Source organism: Pituophis catenifer, unplaced genomic scaffold (assembly GCF_029215685.1).
Source record: "Pituophis catenifer annectens isolate HBS135680 unplaced genomic scaffold, rPitCat1.0.hap2 SCAF_2, whole genome shotgun sequence".
NCBI classification, from domain to species: Eukaryota; Metazoa; Chordata; class Lepidosauria; order Squamata; family Colubridae; genus Pituophis; species Pituophis catenifer.
This window is the reverse complement of record NW_027256882.1, coordinates 14,459,780-14,483,328: the sequence shown is the minus strand read 5'-3', so window position 1 is coordinate 14,483,328 and position 23,549 is coordinate 14,459,780. Positions and strand designations below refer to the sequence as shown.

The 23,549-nt window shown below is 40.6% G+C and overlaps 1 protein-coding gene and 2 pseudogenes across 1 annotated transcript; all 3 read right to left on the bottom strand.

Moving 5' to 3' along the window:
* Window positions 1-5,817, bottom strand: part of LOC139309885 (zinc finger protein 585A-like) — a 36,137-nt pseudogene extending 30,320 nt beyond the window's left edge.
* Window positions 5,818-13,637: 7,820 nt separating this feature from the next.
* The window catches only part of LOC139311822 (zinc finger protein 721-like), a 33,488-nt pseudogene continuing 23,576 nt past the window's right edge, over window positions 13,638-23,549 (bottom strand).
* On the bottom strand, window positions 19,456-19,908 carry LOC139313441 (zinc finger and SCAN domain-containing protein 1-like). The gene has a single exon (XM_070939052.1). The coding sequence runs from the start codon at window positions 19,906-19,908 to the stop codon at window positions 19,456-19,458; it is 453 nt and encodes a 150-aa protein (XP_070795153.1).

The following is a 23,549-nucleotide window of genomic DNA, read 5'->3' as shown; positions in this document are numbered from 1 at the left end:
CTTCCTGCCTCCCCCCCTTCCCCCCCTTTGTTAATGGACCATAATCTCCAACACAATAGCAGCAGAAACTCACATGTGACCTGGAAAGCATGTGACCTGGGAAGCACATGTGACCATCAGCCAGCAAGGCTAGCTAAGACCCCCACCTCCTGGGAGTCTGACAACCAATCAGGATACTCTTTCGGGGGTCCATGAAATGCAAAGCCAGAGAGAGCATAAAAACCCCAGGATTCGCTGTATCTCACCCTTTTCTGTTCAGGAACTCAAGCCATGTGATCTTGTCCACCATTAAACCATCTTTCCAAGCAGTCTCCTTGTTTCCAGTGTCTTTTTCCCCACTTGGAGCAGAACCCAGAAGGATATTTCTTCCTACACTACATTATACCCCTTTCCATTGTCATCTATTTTTATATCCATCCTCACATTGGTTAATTACAGTATGTAATATTACAGTTGTTTAATACAAATTCAACATTTGTATATAAATCAATTAGTTATATAACTATCTTTTTTGTATATTAATCAATATGAACATCAATATTCCAATTATTTCCATGCAATCCAATTTCTTACAAATCAATTAATTATATTTACAAATAATAAACCAAATAATTTTCCCCATATATTCCTCCAAACCACAACTTAACCATTTCTGCTTTCAACACAATATACAATTAATAGTATCTCAATTATTACAATTCCCTAGTTAAATAGAGTTTTTTTCTTTTGTGTTTTAAAATCTTGAACTCTCCTCTTTTGTCCTAAATTTCCCATTGTTTGCACCTACTTTTGGTGAGGAAAAAGAAAAATCTCTCTCTGCTTCATTTTGCCACGTTGCAGCAAAGAGCCTGCTTTACTTTCAGTTTCGTTTTTCAGTATAGCTAGAGAAAAAAAATCTGCTCCAGCACTCTTTGCAGCAAGCAGCAGAGCCCTGCGCAAAACAGCTGAGAGCAAATCAGCTGAGTCGGGAGGCCGATCTGATCAACTTGTGCTAATTAACCTATGCTGAAGCTGAAAGGAGCTGTTTTTTCTTGCTGTTTGCTTGCAAGGAGGTAACTGCTGCAAGGCACAGGCTAAAGGGTGGTGGCCAGTGGGTGGGCAGGGCTACCTTTGGTGTATAAGACGCACCTAAATTTTCACCCCTTTTTGGGGGGTAAAAAGGTATGTCTTATACTCCGAAAAATACGGTATATGTTCTCTCCCCCGTATGGACTCTTTCATGATTAATAAGATAATTTTTCCGAGTAAATTGTTTTCCACACTCCATGCATTTATATGGCCTCTCCCCAGTGTGGATTCTGTCATGACATTTAAGGTGTCTTTTCTGAGCAAAACTCTTTCCACATTCTGTACATTGAAATGGTTTCTCCCCTGAATGGATTTTTTCATGACGAATAAGACTACTTTTATAAGTAAATGCTTTTCCACATTGTATACATTTATAAGGTCTCTCCCCAGTGTGGATTCTCTTATGACGAATAAGTTCTGAGTTCTGACAAAAGCTTTTTCCACACTCCATGCATTTATACGGTCTTTCCGCCATGTGCATCCTTAGGTGGAAAGTAAGGCGCCATTTGTCAATAAAGCTCTTTCCACACTCCAGGCATTTATATGGTCTGTCCTCTGTGTCAATCTTTTGACGGCAAGTAATATCACTATTCTCAGTGAATCTTTTTCCAAACTCCAAACAACTATTTGTTTTTTCACTTGAGTGGATCCTCTGATGGTGAGTCAGATTATGTCTTGTACAGAAGTCGCTTTGGCTCTTTGAAGACACTGCCCTTTGTAGTTTAAATAACCTCAGCTGCTTCTCATTCTCCAGCCCATCACCATCACCTGGTTGGGAAAAAAACCCCACAAATTCTCATTAGAATTTAAAATGATGGCGAAAGGGGGTGTCTCCCATTCAAAAATATGCCCATTTGAGTATCATGTTTGGTACCAGCAATTTGTCAAACTAGGCGATGTTGGGTTGAAATTGTTATCAATGATATTCTTAATGATATCCAATAGATTTTTCAGCCCAGAACCATATTAAGGCCTTTTGTTGTTAGATCAATCTGCTCAGGCATTTCCATCTAAAGCCTTTCACAATGTTATACTATAGTGAGCATTTTTGCCAAGGCCCTTGTAGTTTTCTAGAAGAGTGGCTGTGAGGACAAACTTGGGCAAAATTGCCCATGAAGTCACTCAGCTGCTTTATGATCTAGAGGTTCTGGCAGTTAAAAGGGAACCAAAGGGAAGTGTATGGGACTTTTGCACTTGTGAGTGTCCAGTGGACATTATCTACATACTATCCATTGTGATCCTGATTTTCCTAAGGTTAGGAAAGATTTTACAGGTGATGGTCATTAGAGTTCTCACCACCTCAATTATGCAATTGAGTGCATGAATCTTCCCTGTTTAATTCCCATTCAAAACACCTTTTCCAAATTAACAGAATCCAGAGCAAAGAGGATCCTTACCCAGAACAGCCATATTCATAGTAACCTCCAGCATGACTTCTCTGCACAAGGCCTTCTGGCTAGAATCCAGCAGTGCCCACTCCTCCTCTGTGAAGTCAACAGCCACCTCCTCAAAGGGATCAGAGTCCTAGAAACAAAAAAATATCTTCCCCATATGACAGTCCTCTCTAATATTTTCTTTCTTAATTCCAAAAGAGAAAAGAGAGCTTTGCAAGAGACAAAATGGACATTTTCTTCTAGGACAGACAAACATCCTGCAGGCGGACATAGTCCTTAAGGGTGAGAAGCCCCCCCCCCCCACCTCCTCCATGCTGCTTTTTTAATGGCACAAAATATAGCTTAGATGCATCCAACTTGTAGAATGGCACTGCTTGGGGATCCCCCTCCCATGGCCTGGGAGAATTCACCAAAAAGATTTTGCTTAGAGGAATCCTCTGGGCTTAACTCAGTAAACCCAGTAAAATACAAATTTCTTAGAAAACAGGACATACCTATTAAGAATTGTTTATCTTACCTATTTCAAAATGTTGTACATGATCCTGAAAATATCAAGTCACTTGACCAACAGTCTGACCATTAAAGCTTCTCAGCTTTGATTTACAGGTTTACAGGTTTTTATATGAGAAATTTATCCATCTGTAATTTATTTTTAAATGGATATATTGGGCTATCTCTGAAGCAGTTTTTGTTCAATTGGTATTGTTTCGCTTCATGTCTTTAATTTTTTAACTGCTTTCCCTAAGTCTTTTTAAAGATAATAAGAAAGATTAAACTGTTCCAACATATAAATTACATTTGTAGTACAAGACTCTTGAGAATTGTCTTTTGTTTGCATTCCTAGGATCATCTTCAAGGTTGAATCAGTAAAGCTCACTGGGTCATTCTGTGGGGACACCAGGTTCAAATTCACACAGACTCAGCAGTTGGTTTTCAAAGCAGCTCATGAATGAAGGCGTTTAAATTTTTCAAAAGAAATCTACACTTACCTGGCAAGGTGGCCCCAATTGGATCCTCCTGAAAAGGTGGTCTTTAGAATCATTGGATGGATCTCCTCTTCCCTGGAGCTCTGCTGAGATCTCCTCAATGAATGGCTCCTGCACCTGAAAAAAAGACTTTAACCATGTTAGTTCACTTAAGTTTTTCCTCTCCACATGTATTTTTCCAATTCAAATCAAAATAAGAGAATTTGAGAACTCCTACTCTGTGGGTTGCTGTTATTTCTGGATAAACGCCTGCCACTTTTGTGAGTTCCTTCTTTTTTATTTCCTATTTTCCTTCACAACAGGAGCTGTTTATTTATTTCCTCCCCTTTACTTGACAATAATGGCCTTTCTTTCTTTGTGAATGTATTTATGTCTATATAATGGCTCTCTCCTTCTATCATCTGGTAGAGGGAGCGCCATGATCATGGTAAAGGAATATGAATGAAGTACACTTATTTTGTTTTTCTCTGCAAGCTTTGTTTTTTCTTCAGGGACCATTTTTTTCAAATTTTATCCTATGTATAATGGAAAGTCTGTTTAGAATTGTCTGCAGTGAAAAGTCTACAGTGGGGTATCACAAAGATCCATCTTAGGCCCAGTACTCTTCAATATCTTCATAAATGATTTAGATGAGAGAATAGAAGAGGAACTCATCAAATTTGTAGATAACATTAAGCTGGCAGGAATAGCCAACTCACAAGATAAGTTCAGGAAAGAAAATGATCTTGGCAGACTTGAACAATGGGCCCTATCTAGAAAATTAAAGTTAAAGCAAGGTTTTACATTTAGGCAGGAAAAGCCATAGGTACAAGTACAGATTAGGCAAAACCTGGCTCAAAAAATCAGTAACTGTCACAGGGACTGTAGAGTCCTAGTGGATGATCACTTAAATATAAGCTAGCAGTGTGCGGCAGCAGCTAAAAAAGCTAATACAATCCTTGGTTGTATAAACAGAAGCATACAATAAAAATTATGTGAACTATTAGCACCGCTTTATAAATTCTTAGTAAGGCTACACCTGGAATACTGCATTCCGGGTTGGTAACATTACAAAGATGTTGAGAGACTGGACAGCTATTTGTTTTCTGCCTGAATAAAGGGGTTAGACAAGAAGACCCCCAAGTGCCTTCTAGCTCTATATTGAATAATCCAGGAAAAACAAGACTTGTGTTAAGGTAATAATCATAGTCTTACATCAGTTGGGAAAAGCATGTAGTCTGGGGATCTGCATCTCTACTAATTTTACTGAAACCAGGCAATGTAAAAATGGATGATTATATTCAAACTGATTTTATAAAGTATTTTACTGAAGAGCTCAAGGAACTTCTTTGAAGAGAAGTGAAACATCTTCAAAGAAAAACCAGAAAGTGCAGTTTTCTCTTGAAAAAGCAATTTTGGGACAAATAAAAGTTTCCAACATTGCCTTGGTTAACATGAGAAAGGGAATTCACTTAAGACCTTACATTCACATTCAGTTCAAAGCTAATGATCAAAATTTCTAAAAAGACTAGAGAAGTGATCCAATTTGAGATAGAAACATGTTTTTGTGGGTGGGTGGGATTTTTAACAAAAGCTAAAGATAGAGGATATCTTAAAGATATCTTACTAGATAGAGGAGCCCTCTTGGAATCAGTCTGAGTCCCTGGTTTGGGAATCCTGAGCCCTTCCAGGTAGAGAAGAAGCCTGACAAAGAATATTAGCTCTGTCTGTAAGACCACATTAAAAAAATATTTTTTTGTTCTCTCATTGTACTCACTGGACTACTAGGAAGGATTTTTATGACATTTCTCCCCTCCAGCTCCGTGGGGGAATTGAGGTATCTTTTGCATGATGGCTGTCCAGTCCATGACAAACTACGTGGGAGAATAGAACGTGGGAATACCGTCCTACAAGGGTTATTCCCACATAGCTTTTTATTTATATCCCGACACGTGTTGTCTGGATCTATTTTCTCTGTGATTATCTGTAAAGAAGAGGCACCAGAAGCATGGAAGAGGATGAAAGTGCCTCACCTGCCGGCCCTTTGCCAGCTTTTCCGGGGCGGCTGCGGGGCCGAGGAGGCAGCCTTCGGCCAGGGCCACCGCCTGGGCGCAGCTCTCTGCCCCGCACTCCCTCAGCCAGCCCGCCAGCTCCGGGGGCAGCAGGGCCAGCAGCTGCTCCAGCACCACCAGGTCCAGCATCTCGGCTTTGCTGCTCCGCTCGGGCCGCAGCCACCCCCGGCACAGCCCGTACAGGCGGCTGCAAAGCGCCCGGGGCCCCTCCGCCTCCCGGGAGACGCAGCTGCGGAAGCCCCATCGCTCAGCCTCGGAGCTGCGGGGCTCCTCGGGAAGGCCGCTCCCCGCCTGAAGGGGTAAACCCCGAGCCTCCATTCCGTCTCCGGCTTCAGCGCAGCCCCGACGGGGGGAAACTATCTCCGAGGCCGCCGCCTTCGGTCACGGCCGACCCTCCCCCACCCAGTCGCCCCGCCCCTTTCCCGGGTTCGGGGGTGGGGAGAAGGGGGGCTCCGCTCCCTCAGGGCTTCTGAGGCCGAGAAGAGCAGTTGCGACTCGCTCCCGCCAAAACTTCCCGCGCTCGACAGGCCTCCCACAGACTCGGTGACATATGATTGCTTCTTAGAGGCAGAAGACTGTAATCCCTCATGCTTTGTCGCTCTTGCCTAGAGCGTCTCATAAGGCAAGTCCCGCCTCTCCTGTGTCTGTTCAACATCCGGACCTGGCAAAGGTCTTCTGCGCATGCCCTGTTCTTCTCGACTCTTGACAGGTCGAAGTCACGTGGTGTCGAAGTATTTGGTAGGTGAGTGGGAGGGGATCCGCGGGTGAAGGGAATAGAGCCGGTGAAGGTCGAGCAGGGCTGGAATAGAGCAAAGCGCCTTTGAATGGAATCTCCTTTGATTGCTGGTTCTGAGCACCTGGGATTTCTCGTTACTTCCCGCCAGAAAATTTATTTATATACGTCATATATTATTAAATAGATATGTAAACAATAACTGTTGGGGGTTCCTCCAAACCAGTTTGTCCTGTCTTGTCTGTATTCATGTGGTGACACTCAAGAACTGTCCTTGTTTTTTTAGAATAGAATAGAATAAGAGTTGGAAGGGACCTTGGAGGTCTTCTAGTCCAACCCCCTGCCCAGGTAGGAAACCCTACACTACTTCAATGGTTATCCAACATCTTCTTAAAAATTTCCAGTGTTGGAGCATTCACAACTTTTGAAGGCAATTCATTCCACTGCTTAATTGTTCTAAGTAATGTAGGTAAATGCGGGTCCAGCTGGATGATCACTGAAGGGCCCTCTTTATTCATAGTATTGTAAGAAAGGAAATGTGCTTGTTTGAGGGAAGCCAATTATCTCCAGTTGAAAGGAGAGAATTCCTTTGAAGTAGAAACATTCACAAGAGGGGCCCCTCAGTTGCCAGAGATAGAGATATTTGTTTGAAGGTTAAAACAGATCAAAGGATGACCACATTTAATATCAACAAGAGATAATTTGAATCTATGCTTCAGTAATTGGCAAAAAGAATTATGACTGTTGGCAAAGAAAAATGTAAAACTTAGTAATTGGGAAGTGTCAATTAAAAATGACAAATGTATATGATCACATAAACTGCTGAGTTAACAGAATCCTGTCTTAGAAGGGTATAAAAACCATTGTAACCGATTTCTGTCTTTGTTCAACGCTTCATGTACAAGCTTTGAACCTATTGCGCAATATACAATCTCTCTGGCTAACCCTAAAAAGTTGTGTTGGTCTTATTAATCCACAACATAAGTGTCAGGAAATTTCTCCTGAGTTCTAAGTTGCTTCTCTCCTAAGTGTCAGGAAATTTCTCCTGATTTCTAAGTTGCTTCTCTTCTTGATCAGTTTCCACCCATTCTGCCCTCAGGTGCTTTGGACAATAGTTTCAGTCCCTCCTCTTTGTGGTAACCCCTGAGATATTGGAAGGATTCCTCCTTTTCCTACAGAGTGCAATCTACTGTTACGTTTTTAGTCTCTATTTCTGCTGTGAGAAACCTTCCCCTCCCCGCACTTCGAGAAAATGAAATATTTTCGAGAATATTAAAAGAGGTAAAATATTGTATTTCCCCAAAGGAGAAATGAAGAAATATGTTCTTAGAGCCAGAAAGCAGCCCCAGTCTTTCTTAATTGCTCCCAGATTTTGTGCCTAATAAAAAAAAAGACTATTCACAAACAAAACACCTTCACCTCCAAATTGTTGTTTTGGTTTTTTTTTTGTCTTTTGGGGTATTTTTGAAAAATTTTATTAAACACATAGTAAAACATTGGACACGGTGTAACCATCCTGGCATTATCTTTGCCATACATACTAAAATAAAAAATAAGTATCAGATGTATAGCTTACTACCAGTGGTGAAATTCAAATATTTTTATTACCGGTTCCGTGGGTGTGGTATGGCTTGGTAGGCGTGGCAGGGGAAGGATACTGCAAAATCCCCATTCCCACCTGACTCTCTTGACCAGCCAGAGGTGGTATTTGCTGGTTCTCCAAACTACTCAAAATTTCCACTACCGGTTCTCTGAACTACTCAAAATTTCCACTACCGGTTCTCCAGAACCTGTCAGAACCTGCTGGATTTCAGCCCTGCTTACAACTTATATAAATTTGGTCTATTTAGTATTTACATATATAAAGACATCATTCCTCTATATTACTTATACCTTTGTCTTATCTACTTTCATTCTATTATAATTACATACATAACCTTAATTCTCCATTCTATGAATTCTGGTCAGTTCATATTTTTCGTCCCTCCTTTCTGTTCCAACCATTGATAAAATTTGTTCCATATCTCGTAGTATTCTGACTCATCTTTATTTTTCAATTCCAGCATTAACCTATCCATTTCTGTGCATGTCAAAAAATTTTTAATCACTTCATCTTCTTCGGGGATTTCCTTATTTTTCCAATTTTGGACAAAGATCATTCTTGCTGCTGTTATAATATGTATTATTAAGTAAATTACCCCTTTACTATATTTCCCATTTATAATTCTCAATCTGGTCATCTGGTCCAGGCGCTTTTTTTTTTTTTTAATTTTATTTCTATACCACCCTTCTTTCGAAGGACTCAGGGCGGTGTACGGCCTGATTAAAAGCACAAAGACAGACAATTTAAAAATAATTAAAATTATTAAATAATTGGCTCAATTATAAAACCCCCAAATTTAAAATCCCATATTTAAAACCAATTAAAATCTTTACATTGATAGCCTGGCCTAGCGCAACAACAAGGTTTTGAGGGCACAGTGAAATACACGGAGATCAGAAATCTCACGAATTTCTGGGGGCAGTTCATTCCAAAAGGCAGGGGCTCCCACAGAGAAGGCCCTCCCCCTGGGTGTCGCCAGCCGACATAATTTGGCCGAAGGCACCCTGAGGAGACCCTCTCTGTGGGAGCGGACTGGCCGGTGGGAGGCTATTGGTGTCAGAAGACGGTCTTCAAGGTATCCAGGTCCAATGCCATGGAGCGCTTTAAAGGTGGTGACCAACACCTTGAATCGCACCCGGAAGACCACTGGGAGCCAGTGCAGCTCGTGCAGGCGGGGTGTCACGTGGGCACAACGAGTTGCGCCCATAACCACCCGCGCAGCCGCATTCTGGACCAGTTGGAGCCTCTGGGTACTTTTCAAGGGGAGCCCCATGTAGAGAGCATTGCAGCAGTCCAGTCGGGAGGTGACAAGGGCGTGAGTGACCGTGCGCAAGGCGTCGCGATCCAGAAAGGGCTGCAACTGGCGAATCAGGCGAACCTGATAAAAAGCCCCCCTGGCCACGGCCGTCATATGTTCTTCTAAAGACAGCCGTGCGTCCAGGAGGACGCCCAGATTGCGAGCCCTCTCTGTGGGGGGTAAAGACTCACCCCCAATAGTCAGTGATGGCACCAGCTGACTATATTGCGACGCCGGGAACCACAGCCACTCAGTCTTGGAGGGGTTGAGTCTGAGCCTATTTCTCCCCATCCAGACCCGCACGGCCTCCAGGCAGCGAGACATCACATCAAGGGCATCGTTGGGATGGTCTGGGGTGGAGATGTACAGCTGAGTATCATCAGCGTACAGGTGGACTCTCACCCCAAAACCACGGATGATCTCACCCAGTGGCTTCACATAAATGTTGAACAGAAGGGGCGAGAGGACCGACCCCTGCGGCACTCCCCATGCGAGGCGCCTCGAAGTCGACCTCTGCCCCCCTGTCAACACGAGCTGCGAGCGGTCGGAGAGGAAGGAGAACCATCGCTTTTCCATTCTTTTGTCTTTTTATTGCTTCTGTTAATTCCATCATTGTTGTTATTTCATCTAACATTCCTTTAAATTTTTTTGATATTTTAATTAAAGTGATTTTTCCAGATAGTTTTGTATCTCCTCCTCGGGGATCTTCTCATGTGAACAGAGTTTTTCATAATATTCTTGGATTACTTTCTTTTTTTCTTCAGTTCTATATTGTAATTTCCCTTCTTCATCTTGTAGATATTTTATAACTTTTTTCTCTTTCTCTTTTCTTAATTTATACGCTAGCCATCTTCCTGGTTTGTTTGCATTTTCAAAAAAATTCTGTTTTGATGCTCTCAGTTGGTTTGCTAATGATTCTTGTTCATTTAAAATTATTTCATGCTTCTTCAATTCCATCAATTTCTTAGTTTTTTTATTTTGAACATCTTTCTGGAACTCTTTTTCCAGGCTTTTATATTCTTCTTCCAATCTTACTCGTTTCTGCCATTTCTTTTTGTTCTTTTTCCCCAAATATGTCATTGCCAGTCCTCTAATGTATGCTTTCATTGTATCCCATACATTTTGGAGTGATGTATCTTCCTTTTTATTTAATTCTTTAAAAAGCCCGGTTTCTTTTCCACAAATTCCTGGAATCATTTTTCATTTAATATTGTTGTATTCAAAGTCCATCTTGTCTTTTTCTTTTTCCCTTTCCATACTATTGTCATTGGATTATGGTCTGCCCAAATATTTGAACAATATTCACTTCTTGCACCTCTTCTATAAGTCCAGTTGACATCCATACCATATCTATCCTTGATCATGATAGGTGTCTATTTGAATAAAAAGTATATTGACTCTCCTTCACATGTATTTGTCTCCAAATATCTTGGATACTTAATTCTTCTACCATTGTAAAAAAGGATATTGGTAATGTTCTTCTAGTTTTTTTATTTATCTTCACAGTTTTATAGTCCAAATCTGGATCTGTAACAGTGTTAAAATCACCCATTATACATATATTTTCACAGTTCAATGCTATAATTTTCCTGTGCAATTGACGATAAAATTCTTCCTGCTTTTCATTTGGTGCATATAATGCTATCAAAAGTAGTTTAAAGTTCATTTTTATTTCCACCATCAAAATTCTGCCTTCCTTATCTTCAAAAATTGATTTAGGTTCTGATTTTTCTTTAATATATAATGCCACACCTCTTTTACTTTGTTGTATCAGTGATGTAAATAAAACTCCTAGTTTTGGGTATTGTAATAGTTTTATGTGTTGTTTTCTAATATGAACTTCTTGTAAACATATAATGTCCATCTTCAGAGTATTTAATTTAGTCAATAATCTGTTTCTTTTTATCGCCGCATTTAGTCCATTTACATTTAAGGATATTGCTTTTATTTCTTTTTCCATGTTTACTTATTACTGGGATTTAATTTCATTGCCCTCATCTCTCTTTGTTTGATTGGGTCTTTGGCTCTTGCCCCTTCTCTCCAAGCCCTCTCACTTTTTCATCTATATCCTTTTCTTCATCTTTCTCTTTTGCAACGCCTACAGCTCCCAAATCTTCTTCCATTGGTCCACAAAGTTGTTGATAATACGCTTTCTCAATTGAATCAAGTCTGTGTCTTTGTTCTTTCCACGTCACCATAATCCCTTCAGGTACTAACCATCTAAAACTCACTCCTTTGGATATTAAAAATCTTGTTAAGAATTGATATTCTCTCCTCAAATCTCTAACTCTTCTATTTGTCATAGAACCACAAGTTCTTTATCCTTGTGTTTCAATGCTGTGGTCCTTACTGCTTGAAGTATCTCTGATTTCATCACTCTCTTTGTAAATCTTACATGTACTTCCCTTGGTAATTTATTCCTTATTGCAGATTCTAAAGGCTTCATCAATCTCATTTAAAATCTTTTCTTTGGGTTGTTCCAAGGCTTCAGCCAGAATCTCTGCAATTATTTCTGGTAAATTTTCTTCTTTTTCTTCTTCTATATTTTGGAATCTTAAGTAAAATTCAGAGCGTTCCATTTCCAGCAAAATAATTGTCCTTTCTTGGATTTTGTCTACGAAAACCAAATTTTCAACTTTTTTCTCTGTCATTTCCACTTTTTCTTCTACTTTCTGAATTCTCTCCTCGTTCTTCCCCATTATTTCTTTCATTTTTTGTAGTTCCTGTTTAATATCATCGTGGAGTGATTGCATAAATTTATGTAACTCCATCATCTTGGAGGTTTTCTGCATTTCTGCCCCTGAGGGAGTTGGTGCTGGCTGTGTAAATTTCTTCATTTCCACTTCTCCAAAAGCTTAATGTAAATAATTGATAATCCACTTATGGTTTAATTCTAATCCAAATGTCTAATTCAATAATTGAATTGGTAGGCATAAAATTAAAAAAGGAATAGAAAAAAAAAGAAAAGTCTCAAATCATCCCTTCCCTTCAAAAATATAAAGAAAAAATAAAAAAGAGAAAAAGAACAAGCTGGGGGGGGAGAGAAAAAAAGATTATAATCCAACTGTTTAAAAAGAAAAAATAAAATTTTAAAATCAAAATAAAAAACAAGAGTCCATAAAAGGATCAGTTTAATAGAAACTCTAAATAAATAAATAAATAAAAATTTGAAAAGGCAAGTTTCTTCTGACTCTTCAAGTCTCAATCCACAGAAAAGTAATAAAAAAAAAATAAAAAAAGGAAACCAATTCTATTGAATTCCATTAAAAAAATCTCCAACCAAAAAAGAAACAAAAGTGAAAGGTAAAAAGACAAACTTAAGATTTTTTTTTTTTAGTTCTCGAAGCAAAACTAAATAACCCAGAAAAAATAAAATAAAATATAAAATAAAGTTACATTCCACAAGACCAATATGAAAAAAAAGTTCCAAAACACATTTAAAGTCTAATCTCTCAACTTTCCACAGCTGTTCTATTATCTTCTTAGTTAAAATGTCAAGGTCAGGTATTTGTTAGGCTTTCTTTAAAATATGTCTTTTTTTATTATTTTCTTTTGTCACTAGATGGCACTGCAGGTTAACTTTCCGCCTTAACTCTTCCAATACTTTCACTTCTTTAAACAAAGTATCTTTTAGGGCAGGCAATCAGCATTGTAACAGTCCATTCAAAAAAAGAAAAAATAATAAAGTAATCCATTCAGTCATTCAAAGCTTTAATGTCCAAATATCCAATTGTTTTTAAAGTCTCTAAATCTTTTTTTTCCAGTAAGTTTAATAAACAAAAAATTTTAATGGGTTCTCAGTCACGCGTTCCTTGCCGCCCCAATTTTCCAGATGTGGTTGCAAGCACACACCCGCACCCTCTCTCACTGTCAGCCACTCTTCTCCACCCTTTTGATCATCCACTTTAAGAGAAACTTTCAAAGTGATAAAGTCAAGTCAGTCTCACCTTGCTGTCACAGGCTGGCTCTTTACTTTCTCTTCTGATATGGTGACCACAGCTTTTTAGCGACTTCCTGGCCACTTTCCCACCGTGTCCAATTTGAGGAGCTTCTAATAGTCTTCCCAGGGAGTTTGCAGCCTCCCTGGATCGACCAGTACGTGCTCCTCTTGTTGATTTGTCCCTACAGGACAACTTAGATTACAAAGGACCCTCGGACATCGGGGATATCGACTACTCTTTAGGAGCCCCTAAAGAGTCCACCGTACCGCAGCGATGTTGGCCACCCCCGCCCCAATACTTCATTCTTTCTTACCTCAAGTCCCAAGTCAAATTTAATATTTGTTATTAAATTTGTTAATAGTTATATTATAGAAAGGATGTATTTGTGTAACTATATACAGAAAGGATAAGGTGAACTAAAGAATTTTTATTGGAATTTGTGGAAAGGAAATTATGTCCACCTTCACACATTCTGCCTTCAGCAGTTCAAAACCACAGATCAGAGTAGCGTCTAGACAAAGGTGAAAGTGCAGTGGAAAAAATAAATGTAATAGTGTGCAACATTCTTCCTAATTTGATCATAACCTAAGATGTTTTTTATCCTGAGATCTCATTGCCAAAGTAAGAAAATTGGCCTTTTACCCAAGATTACCACCTTCAATGAACAAATGCTAAACCATGTCTCAGGAATGCTAAACCCTTTGAGCAAAACATTTTCCACATTCTTGGCATTTATATGGTCTCTTTCATGATTAATAAGATAATTTTTCCAAGTAAACTGCTTTCCACGTTCCATGCACTTATATGGTCGCTCCCCACTGTGGGTCCTTTCATGACAAATAAGATCTTTGCTCAAGTTAAAGCTTTTTCCACACTCCAAGCATTTATACAATCTCTGCCCTGTGGATTTTCTCATGCAATTTAAGGTGTCCTTTCTGAGCAAAACTCTTTCCACATTCTGTACATTGAAATGGTTTCTCCCCTGTATGGATTCTTTCATGACTAATAAGACCACTTTTCTGAGTAAACGCTTTTCCACATTGTATACATTTATAAGGTCTCTCCCCAGTGTGGATTCTCTTATGACGAATAAGTTCTGAGTTCTGACAAAAGCTTTTTCCACACTCCATGCATTTATACGGTCTTTCCGCCATGTGCATCCTTAGGTGGAAAGTAAGGTGCCATTTGTCAATAAAGCTCTTTCCACACTCCAGGCATTCATATGGTCTGTCCTCTGTGTCAATCCTTTGATGGCAAATAATATCACTATTCTCAGTGAATCTCTTTCCAAACTCCACACAACTATTTGTTTTTTCACTTGACTGGCTCCTCTGATGGTGAGTCAGATTATGTCTTGTACAGAAGTCGCTTTGGCTCTTTGAAGACACTGCCCTTTGAAGTTTAAGCTGCTTCTCATTCTCCAGCCCATCACCATCACCTGGTTGGGAAAAAAACCCCACAAATTCTCATTAGAATTTAAAATGATGGCGAAGGGGGGTATCTCCCACTCAAAAATATGCCCATTTGAGTATCAGGTTTGGTACCAGCAATTTGTCAAACTAGGAGATGTTGGGTTGAAATTGTTATCAATGATATTCTTAATGATATCCAAGAGATTTTTCAGCCCAGAACCATATTAAGGCTTTTTGTTGTTAGATCAATCTGCTCAGGCATTTCCATCTAAGGCCTTTCACAATGCTATACTATAGCATTGCCAAGGCCCTTGTAGTTTTCTAGAAGAGTGGCTGTGAGAACAAACTTGGGCAAAATTGCCCATGAAGTGACTCAGCTGCTTTATGATTTAGAGGTTCTGGCAGTTAAAAGGGAACCAAAGGGAAGGGTATGGAACTTTTGCACATTTGGGTGTCCAGTGGACATTATCTACATACTATCCATTGTGATCCTGATTTTCCTGAGGTTAGGAAAGATTTTACAGGTGATAGTCATTAGAGTTCTCACCACCTCAATTATGCAATTGAGTGCATGAATCTTCCCTGTTTAATTCCCATTCAAAACACCTTTTCCAAATCAACAAAATCCAGAGCAAAGAGGATCCTTACCCAGAGCAGCCATATTCATAGTAACCTCCAGCATGACTTCTCTGCACAAGGCCTTCTGGCTAGAATCCAGGAGTGCCCACTCCTCCTCTGTGAAGTCCACAGCCACCTCCTCAAAGGGATCAGAATCCTAGAAACAAAAAAAATATCTTCCCCATATGACAGTCCTAATATTTTCTTTCTTAATTCCAAAAGAGAAAAGAGCTTTGCAAGAGACAAAATGGACATTTTCTTCTAGGACAGACAAGCATCCTGCAGGCGGACATAGTCCTTAAGGGTGAGAAGCCCCCCCTCCACCTCCTCCATGCTGCTTTTTTAAAGGCACAAAATATAGCTTAGATGCATCCAACTTGTAGAATGGCACTGCTTGGGGACCCCCCTCCCATGGCCTGGGAGAATTCACCAAAAAGATTTTGCTTAGAGGAATCCTCTGGGCTTAACTCAGTAAACCCAGTAAAATACAAATTTCTTAGAAAACAGGACATACCTATTAAGAATTGTTTATCTTACCTATTTCAAAATGTTGTACATGATCCTGAAAATATCAAGTCACTTGACCAACAGTCTGACCATTAAAGCTTCTCAGCTTTGACTTACAGGTTTTTATATGAGAAATTTATCCATCTGTAATTTATTTTTAAATGGATATATTGGGCTATCTCTGAAGCAGTTTTTGTTCAATTGGTATTGTTTCGCTTCAGGTCTTAATTTTTTAACTGCTTTCCCCAAGTCTTTTCAAAACTGTTAAACTGTTCCAACATATAAATTACATTTCTAGTACAAGACTTTTGAGAATTGTCCTTTGTTTGCATTCCTAGGATCATCTTCAAGGTTGAATCAGTAAGGCTCACTGGGTCATGCTGTGGGGACACCAGGTTCAAATTCACACAGACTCAGCATTTGGTTTTCAAAGCAGCTCATGAATGAAGGGGTTTAAACTTTTCAAAAGAAATCTACACTTACCTGGCAAGGTGGCCCCAATTGGATCCTCCTGAAAAGGAGCTCTTTAGAATCATTGGATGGATCTCCTCTTCCCTGGAGCTCTGCTGAGATCTCCTCAATGAATGGCTCCTGCAAATGAAAAAAAGCCTGATTTATGATCCACTTTCAAATGACTTTAACCATGTTAGTTCGTTTAAGTTTTTCCTCTCCACATGTATTTTTCCAATTCAAATCAAATGTATTTATGCCTATTCTATCCATGAGATCACCAACCTGGAAGCTCAGATCTTGGAATGTACACCAAGGCAGTGGTGAAATGTAAAATTTGTTACTTACCGGTTCTGTGGGCGTGGCTTGGTGGGGGATAATATGACTGAGTGGGTGTGGCCTTTTTTTTTTTTTTACTTTTAAAACCATTTTTTCTACAATCTCTTCAGATGAAGAGGTTAAAAAAATGCTTTTAAAGGCCTCTGACGATCAGGCAACTCAGCTGGGATCGTCAGAGGCTTTTAAAAGCATTTTTTCTACAACCTCTTTGGCCTAAGAGGTTTTAGAAAAAATGTCTTTAAAAGCCTCTGATGATTCCCAGCTGAACCGTGCGATCATCAGAGGCTTTTTAAAAAAATTTTGAAAGCATTTTTTTGGCCGAAGAGGTTATAGAAAAAATGCTTTTAAATTTTTTTTTAGAAGCCTCTGATCATCGTTCGGCTCAGCTGGGCATGGGGGGGGAAGGGGCAGAGATTTTTGCTACCGGTTCTCCGAACCACCCGCCGCCATTGCTACCAGATTGGGCGATCCGGTCCAAACCGTGAGCATTTCACCCCTGCACCAAGGTGCTTTTGAGAGTAAAATGCATGCTCTGGAACACTGAGACGCTCATTAAAAGCTATTTGGATATTTCATTCTTTCTAACAAATTCCCAGTCAGGTTTAACCTTTAGTGATAAATATTTTAAGATAATTTTGAAGATATAGAAAAGAAAAGCAGAAGTAGGGAGAATCTCTGTTGCAATGGAGTACAACCTTTCGGCAGATTTGATCAATAAATCACTTTTGGAAAACGTTTCTGAAGGATATCTAACTTTAATGAATGATATACTCTCCAAATCAAAGCAAAGGGACATGCAGAGTGCAATAATATCCTAAGGTGGACTAAAAGAATGACATGACACAAATTGGGAATAGATGAAAATAGAATTAGTAACAGTAATGAAAATCATGACAGGAACTTTGATAACCAAAAATTGTCAGCAGACAAACCATTCCCTAAACCATAATGTAAACACTGCTTTTTGACATATTAATATCAGGAAGAATCCTGAGAAAGTTCAGTTTAATAGCTTATCAAAACAGTCCAGGGAAACAATGTTGTATAACTATGTTAGTCCTTTTACCTTGCTCTAATATTATTTCAAAAGGTAAGGTCCATATGCATTTAATCTGAAAAATAGGTTTGTTCAGGGCTCTCTCCATCGGGTAGGGAGCGCCATGATCACGGTAAAGGAATATGAATAAAGTATACTTTATTGTTTTTCTCTGCAAGCTTTGTTTTTTCTTCAGGGACCATTTTTTTCAAACTCTGTCCTATGTACAATGGAAAGTCTGTTTAGAATTGTCTGCAGTGAAAAGTCTACAGTGGGGTATCACAAAGATCCATCTTAGGCCCAGTACTCTTCAATATCTTCATAAATGATTTAGATGAGGGAAAAGGAGGGGAACTCCTCAAATTTGTAGATGACATTAAGCTTGCAGGAATAGCCAACTTCCCAGAAGATAAGCTCAGGAAACAAAAGGATTTTATCAGACTTGAACAATGGGCCCTAACCAGAAAATGAAAGTTAATGTAGAGAAAAGCAAGGTTTTACACTTAGGCAGGAAAAACCATAGGTACAAGTACAGATTAGGCAAAACCTGGCTCAAAAACAGTAACTGTCAAAGGGACCGTAGAGTCCTAGTGGATGATTGCTTAAATATGATATGGCAGTGTGCGGCAGCAGCCAAAAAAGCTAATGCAATCCTTGGTTGTATAAACAGAAGCATAGAATCAAAATTATGTCAACTATTAGTACCATTTTATAAAATCTTAGAAAGGCTACACCTGGAATACTGCATTCAGGTTTGGTCACATTACAAAGAAGATGTTGAGACTGGACAGCTATTTGTCTGAAATGGTATATATATGGTTTTCTGCCTGAATAAGGGGGTTAGACAAGAAGACCCCCAAGTGCCTTCCAGCTCTATATTGAATAATCCAGGAAATACAAGACTTGTGTTAAGGTAATAATCATAGTCTTACATCAATTGGGAAAAACATGTAGGCCTGGGATCTGCCTCTCTAATTTTACAGAAACTAAGCAATGTAAAAAATGGATAAATATATTCAAACTCTGATTTTGTAAAGTATTTTACTGGATACTACTCCTTTTTAGAATGATAGTATGGACTAGATCCAAAAACCTTGAGGCAAGGGGGGGAAAGGAAGGTTTCTGTGTTTTTGTCTCATAACATCAAACATAGATTTTGAAATATGCAACCTAAGTACTGTTTGGTCCACCTAAACACAATTGTCATCTTTTATTTCATAATCTTTTACTATCCTCTGTTCATTCTTTGTACTAATTTGCTACTGTTTTAAATACCTGTCTGAAAATAATTCTTTTTCTGCTTCTTCCCAAAAATATTATCTAAGAGAAGAAATATAAGTTTCTATGGTGATTCTAAGTCAGCTAGGTCATGGTTGTCCCAAAGGTACTTTTTCAAGAAGCAGCTCAAGTTTCTTCAACTCTGAAGAGCTGAAAGAGCTTCTTTGAGGAGTAGTGAAACGTCTTCAAAGAAAAACCAGAAAGTCCAGTTGTCTCTTGAAAAAGCATCTTATAGTGTCCAATATCGCCTTGGTTAACAGGTCCTGTTCATGAGAAAGGAAATTCATTTAAGACATTACATTCACATTCAGTTCAAAGCTAATGGTACTGATCAAAACTAGAGAACTTGGATGATCCAATTGAGATACAGAAACATTCTTTTGTGGGTGGGATTTTGAACAATAGCTATTACTAGATAGAGGAGCCCTCTTGGATTCAGTCCGAGTCCCTGGTTTGGGAATCCTGACTGGAGGAAACATTTATCAGCCCTTCCAGGTAGAGAAGAAGCCTGACAAAGAATATTAGCTCTGTCTGTAAAACTACATTAAAAAAATCTTTTTTGTTCTCTCATTGTACTCACTGGACTACTAGGAAGGATTTTTATGACATTTCTCCCCTCCAGCTCCGTGGGGGAATTGAGGTTATCTTTTGCATGATGGCTGTCCAGTCCATGACAAACTATGTGGGAGAATAGAACGTGGGAATACCGTCCTACAAGGGTTATTCCCACATAGTTTCTTATCTATAATCCCAACACGTGTTGTCTGGATCTATTTTCTCTCTGATTATCTGTAAAGAAGAGGCACCAGAGGCGTAGAAGAGGATGAAGCTCCCTCACCTGCCGGCCCTTTGCCAGCTTTTCCGGGGCGGCTGCGGGGCCGAGGAGGCAGCCTTCGGCCAGGGCCACCGCCTGGGCGCAGCTCTCCGCCCCGCACTCCCTCAGCCAGCCCGCCAGCTCCGGGGGCAGCAGGGCCAGCAGCTGCTCCAGCACCACCAGGTCCAGCATCTCGGCTTTGCTGCTCCGCTCGGGCCGCAGCCACCCCCGGCACAGCCCGTACAGGCGGCTGCAAAGCGCCCGGGGCCCCTCGGCCTCCCGGGGGCCGCAGCTGCGGAAGCGCCAGCGCTCAGCCTCGGGGCTGCGGGGACCCTCGGGGAGGCCGCTCCCCGCCTGAAGGGGAAACCCCCGAGCTTCCATTCCGTCTCCGGCTCCAGCGCAGCCCCGACAGGGGAAACTCCCTCCGAGGCCGCCTTCGCTCACGGCGGACCCTCCGACACCCACTCCCCCCGCCCCTCCCCCGGTTTCAGGGGGAAGAGTTGGCGAGGCGAGGCTCCCTCAGGGCTTCCGAGGCCGAGAAGAGCAGTTGCATATCCTTCCCGCCAAAACGTCTCCCGCCCTCCCAGACGCTCAGCCAGAGAGTGCTGTTTCCTAGAGCGGGAAACACCTATAAGCGCCGCCCCCCTCTTCCCGTTTAGTGGTGTTGGCCAGAGCGTCTTCCAAAAACTACTACCGCCTCTCCTGTCCTCTTCTCAGCTTCCAGGTCTGGCCAACGTCTTCTGCACATGCGCTCTTGTTCGCGGACGCAAACAAAAGTTAGCTGAAGTTTGTTTATGTCGGAGTATTTGGTAGGGGAGTGGTAGGTGATGGGGGAGTATGGGGAAAGTATGATGGGCACGGTGGAGGTAAGAGCAGAGATGACCCAAAGACGCTTTCTGAAGAAGCAACTGGGCTTTCTGGTTCTTCAGCTGAAGCTGAAGAAGCTCCTTGGATGAGAAGCGAAACGTCTTCAAAGAAAAACTCAGAAAGTCCAGTTGCCTCTTGGGGGAAAAAAAAAAGCAACTTTGGGACAACCATGACCCGGATGACTGAGAATCTCCATAGACACAGAGCAAGGGCTGGAATGAGCAAAGCTCCTTTGAATGGAATCTGCTTTGGTCGTTGGTTTTGAGCACCTGGGATTTTTTCTTTACTTCCGGCAGTTTATGTATTATATAATTATTATATTGTATAATGTAATGTAATGTATTATTGAATAAATATGAAAGTTATAAATGTTTTGAGGCAGAGGTCTTCAAACTTGGTAGCTTTAAGACTTGTGGACTTTAACTCCCAGAATTCTCCAGCCAGCTATGAGCCACATCTCCCACAGAGGAAATGGCCAGAGGGGTACAGTGCATATAAGGGTCCCCAGAAGAAGTGCAGACAGATGAAGTGGTGCAGATGGTGCAGCCAAGGGGCTGCTGGAGAACTTCCACAACTTGGGCACGGAATTGGATTGGACTAGAAGACTTCAAAGGTCCCTTCTAGCCATGTGATGATTCTTGAAAACACCATGGTCAAAGAACCCCACAAATGGATCACAGAAGAAATCAACTGAGATTTCAGACATGGGCACAAATAAACAGAGAACATTAAGCGAAGACCCGACTCCATAGAACTAGCAAAGATGGGAGGAAGGAGAGGAACAGAAACAAGACAGATGCATTCCACCAGAGCAGCAATGAGTGCATGACTAGGGGTCCTGAAGAGCCTGGTGTATCCTGAAGAGATTTTGCCTGGTGCTTGCTAAGAATTGGCACTGCTTTGATAACACAGCAATCAATCGACTGATCTCCAGAAGTTGTGGGCGCTCCAACATGGGAGGTTCGTAAGAAGAGATTGAGCAACCATTTGTCTGAAATGGTATAGGCCAGGCCAGGGGTATCTGCCTGAGCAAGAGGGCTGGGCAAGAAGACCCACAAGGTCCCTTCCAACTCTGTTGTTTTGTTATTCTAAGAGCTTGGTTCAAAATATTTGCTCAGCAGTAACACAGAAGTAGTTTGTCACTGCTGCAGTCTGATATATTGTTTGACTGTCCCAAACTAGCCTTGTTTTGCCCCATCCATATATGACAAAGGGTTTCAGGCAATAAAACTTGAAATAATTTATTGAACAAAGCAATTAAATACTTTTAGCTGCACATTATAATATAAACATAAGTAGCAATAAAAAAAGAAGATATAAATTAGTAGCTATATTAAGGGTAGGAATGTGTCTAAGGAAAAGAATACAGAACCCAAGATGGACTCTTACAGCCTTCAGCTTCAGTCTCTCCTCCTCAGATAGCAATATGGACCTTCAGTCTTGCAAATCCCAGTGGTCTCCTATTCAGTCCCTAACAAGAACTGATCCTTCTTATCTTATCAAGATATGATTAGCCAGGTGCTGGAAGTTAACTGAACTCATTTTTAGTGTAACCTGATCTGCTACAGGATACCAGGTACAGGAACTGTCCATCCAGAATGTTACACATTCAGCTCTAGAGAATTCCTCCTTTGAATTCAGGAAAAATCTATTTTACCTTTCTACATCAGACATAATTGTTCATTCATTCATTCATTCATTCAATTTATATGCCAGTCATCTTGCAGTTCAAGGCAACTCTTTTACCTCCCAATATCAGGCTCGCTTTTCAATGTACCGTAAATGTAGAGTCAGAAATGTCAATTTAAACAGCCAGATATACTTTCTAAAGATTTAGCCTATTACTAACCACATTTTGGTGTAGCCAATGGGCAAACCCATCTGGGGAGTATGTTCTAGTTCAGGAAATTGCAGAACCCCTTCAAAAATGGATTGAGTAATCTGGGAAGGCACTGCATGGAAAGGAAGGGAGCAGATAATACAATGGGGAGAAAAGAAGATGAAAATTCTTCCAATCTGAATTCCTAACCCTTTTCTCTGAAGTGTCTCGGATACCTTTGAGAAATACATGCAGAAAATGTAGAATGAATGAGACAACTTTTATTGAATTACCCACTATGTAATTTATCCATATGTTTGTATGACAATACTCCTGTATGGGGCATCCCATCAATAGTCAGGCCACAGTTCTACCTTCAGCTCTTTCTATATTCGGGTGCTTATAGTCTCTCTCCTGCATGGATGTTTGAGGAAGCAAAGCTACAATTGCTGTCTGTGCTTTGGAAAAACAGTTGCAGCCAGGACACCCCTCTTCCCCATGGCTCAGCACAGCTCGAAAAATCCGAGATGGGCTCATGCCTTCACTCACTCACTTTACTTCCAAGGATCCACACTGGCGATCCAGTTGCTTGGCTGAGCCACGACTGGTGTTTTCAACAATGTGTGGAAATCCAGAAGCAACCTCACCTCACCAAGGCTCTTAGTTTACAGAAACAAAGGCTAAGAAAGAGCAAAGAACTTGTGTGGGGCTGTAAGAGAAAAGGAGATAAGAAAAGGGCGAGAAGATGGTGAAGCAGGAGGCCGTATTTGGTGACTGACAAGCAATACAAGCAAGCAATCCCTCAACTGCCAGCACCACAAACTACGGCAAGAGATTGACTTGACAACTCAGCTTGGCAATACTGCTTAAAAGTATTAAAAGGGCTTGGAAATTGGACAAGAGAAATGCAGCAAATGCACCGAGGCAATCCCTCAATGCAAGAATGTTTGGAAGGAAGCAAAGGTTGCGTACCACTTTACAGACTGAAATTTTTGTTTCAGTTAAGGACTCAGTCTTAAAGATGCATTTGCATGGCAATCTCAGCTTGCAAGGTCCAGAAGGGTAGAGTTAAGAGCAATAGCCTGTTGCTGGGAAGGCATGAGACACAATGAAGCACGCTGTACAGAGTTGCTAATGCTGTGCTATGTTGTGTCCATTCCTTGGAAATCAGAGAATCCTCACAGGACCATGAATAACATTCCAGATCAAACAAAAGAACTTTGCACGTTCTATGCAATAAACAGCTTCCTTCTCATTTCTGGATTCTTTGATGATGAGTAAATTGATTGTTTTGAATGAAGCTCATTCCATAGATGTATATGGTTTCTTCTGTAGG